At 44.3% G+C, this 2,996-nt stretch overlaps 1 protein-coding gene across 1 annotated transcript in view; it reads left to right on the top strand.

Annotated features, from left to right (window-relative positions):
- TTBK2 (tau tubulin kinase 2) overlaps positions 1-2,166 on the top strand; it is a gene marked incomplete at its 3' end in the record, with an annotated part of 44,580 nt that extends 42,414 nt beyond the window's left edge. The window contains exons 11-12 of the mRNA XM_008947119.1: positions 169-380; positions 1,563-2,166. Coding sequence (XP_008945367.1) covers positions 169-380; positions 1,563-2,166 — 816 coding nt within the window. The remainder of the gene's footprint in view (positions 1-168; positions 381-1,562) is intronic.
- Positions 2,167-2,996: the final 830 nt, after the last annotated feature.

The following is a 2,996-nucleotide window of genomic DNA, read 5'->3' as shown; positions in this document are numbered from 1 at the left end:
GCAATAGGGTCCCCTCAGAGCCTGAGCACCCCCGGCTCTCCCAGCCTGTTCTTGTAGGAGAAGTGTTCCAGCCGTCTGGAACACGTACTACGAGTACACTGACCACGTAGTACCACATCTGTTTCGCCGTTCCTGGTGAGTGAGGTTTTTGCTTTGCTGTCTGCCCAGGCTGGCACGGAGGAGGAGAACAGCCAGGGGCCGGGGAGCGGCGTGCCGAACGCCCCGAGCCTGGGCTCCCCGCTCCGCGTGCGCTCCGAGACCGCCCCGCCGGAGAGGGAGGTGCCGCTGGTGCGCAAGCTGCGCTCCATCCACAGCTTCGACCTGGAGAGGCGCCTCACCCTGGAGCCGAAGCCGGACACCGACAAGTTTCTGGAGACGTGGTAAAGAAACCCTTCCGTTCTTCACGTGCTCAGATCTTGAGGGGTTATTAGTTTAAGGTACTACCATCTCTCCTCTGCCATGTGAAAACCAGGAATGGACCTGCTGGCTTATGCCTATGCCAGCTAAGCACACTGTCTACTATGCTCGTAATATTGCTCAATTAATGGATTTCACCACTTGGCAGATTCTTTGAAAAAAGATTAGTGCTAGTGTGCAGCTAAAGCCAGGCTACCACACTTGGTAATCTTTTATTTTAAGACCTACCGGTGTAACCCTGATGTTTATTACATTTATCATCAGTGGGATACTCTTGACAGTCAGTACAACTCATCCTAAATAAGAAAGATGATACCAGGTGCTCAGTAGAGGTAACATGGGATTAGATTATATGACACGAGGACAGTTTACCAGAAGTGGAATTATGAAGTAAAGTCAGAAATCTACCAGAGTGCAGCAGGTTTAGTTATGCCTAAAGGTGTTGCACCAACTTAAAAAAGTCTTGATAGAAGGCAGAGGTCTTAAAATGAAATTTGAAGGTTGAGGAGAGGCAGATGTATGAGAACAGATGCAGTCAATTTGCTGGTGCGTAGAAAGAGGGGGAGAGGGACACAGTGAAATCTCACTGAAAGGCGGAGGATGGGTAGGGACAGTGGAAGAAAACAGTTGACATGCTGTCAGTGGCAACATCCTACATAGGTCATAGAGGGATTAGTAATTTGGATTTGTTTGATGAAGCAAGTTCCACAAAGCATAAATAAGGAATTAATGAAAACAATAACATTCTTGAAAGCATCTGCTAAGTGCTGCTGCTGGAGACATGTTTCTTCTATTCTACTTTGAGTCTCTCCTTTGTAGCACAAATGAAATACAGTGGTCATCTGGTGGTAGCCTCACCACTGAGTTGGTCACCACTCACTATTCTCCCTTCAGGGAATTACATTCACAATACAGTATGATACATTACAATTACACTTAGAATATGTGCAAATTTCTGAGACCATCTGCCCATTTTTACTTGACATCAGAGTTATTTGTCTTAAATTTTGTATCTTTCAACTATTGTAGATTGTTCCAAAATATGAAAACAATTTTTTATATAATTTTCCTTTACTGAAAAACCTCACTTGTAGCTTACATTGTTTAATTCTTCACTAATTCAGATATTAACTTCTTTTCTTAAGTTTGGGGAAGATGCAGAAAGACTTGAATGCCGTGGCAGGGTCTCCTGTTGCTGCTGCTCCTCCTCTTTCTCAGAAGACACCAATTCCTGCCCCTGTGGCTGCCCGGAAGGACCACGTGTGGCACTATGATGAGGAATATCTTCCAGATGCTTCAAAGCCCGTGTCAGCTAGTTCCCCAGAACATGCTGATGGTGTCATGAGCAATGGATTTGTAGCTGTCAACTTAAGCTCCTGCAGGCAGGAGGTTGATTCTAAGGAATGGGTGATAATAGATAAGGAACGGGATTTGCAGGACTTCAGGACAAATGAGGCTTTAGGGCACAAACTGACTGGGAGTCCCTCAGATGAGGAGCCAGAGGTACTACAAGTCCTAGAGGAGTCCCCTCCGGAAGAGCAGCCCAGGCAGGCTGGTTGGGCAGGAGACAATGTCCATGCCAAGAACCAAACCTCAGGGGCGGAATTTGTTCTCACCATGGAGTGTCATCCTGCTGCTTCTGAACAGCTTACAGATAAATTGGAACTTGTGTCTGGAGCTGCTGGACAGCTTCTTGCAGCCACCCCTACAAGTCCTATGGAAGCTCAAGCAGAAGGAGCACTCACTCCGGTAAGAAAAACAGTCACTGTTTTATTTAACCTCTCTTTATTCAGATTTATATGAGGAGATAGTCACTGCCTTTTCCCTTGCTAAGATACAATAGTGTAGCAGAAATTTCTGATTTCTTCAGATGTGGGGCTTGACTCTTGAGGTATGGTCTTCCATGTTCTGTGAGTGTTTACGTTCTCCCATGGAAGTAACTGTTAGTTGTGCAGATAGGAACCACAGAACTGGCCATAATAAAAAATGAAATAATTATTTATATATTTTTATATTTATATATACACACATACACACCCACACCCACACAGACATATAGAAGCTCCTTATCCTTATGTGGCGATTCCTAATCAATGAGTGATACACATGCAAATATATATCTACTGTATTTGCAGAACTTAAACATAAAATTACAATGAATGTGTAAAATACTGTGCTACAATGCTTCACTTGTTTCAGGAAAAGCCTAAATGGCTGAAATGAAAGAAACAGAGTTACTTGCTCTCACCATCACTGGTGTAGTGTTTTGCTTTAGAATGTTTCTTCCTGTTTCTTCTGAGATTTCCAATGGTTCATCTACAGACAGCTTGTTGTTTGTGCCTCTCACTTCCAAGGTAATTTTGCAGCTACTCCTTTGCACCCAGAGTTCTCTCGTCACGCAGACCGGTTGCTTTGCTTCCATTGCATCCCCTTCTTTTTCTTTCTTCACCTTTTATAATGGATTCTCATTTGCACAGTTTTGCAACATTTACTTTTTTCTCCTCTGTCAGTGATTCTAAACAAAGACTTCTTTGGCTTTACTTAAGGGGGAAGTGGAGGGAAGGGATCCATCCAGAGGG

Source organism: Merops nubicus, unplaced genomic scaffold, assembly GCF_000691845.1.
Source record: "Merops nubicus isolate BGI_N331 unplaced genomic scaffold, ASM69184v1 scaffold5029, whole genome shotgun sequence".
Classification (NCBI taxonomy): domain Eukaryota; kingdom Metazoa; phylum Chordata; class Aves; order Coraciiformes; family Meropidae; genus Merops; species Merops nubicus.
Note: the sequence above shows the minus strand (reverse complement) of the source record. Positions and strands in the feature narration are given on the sequence as shown.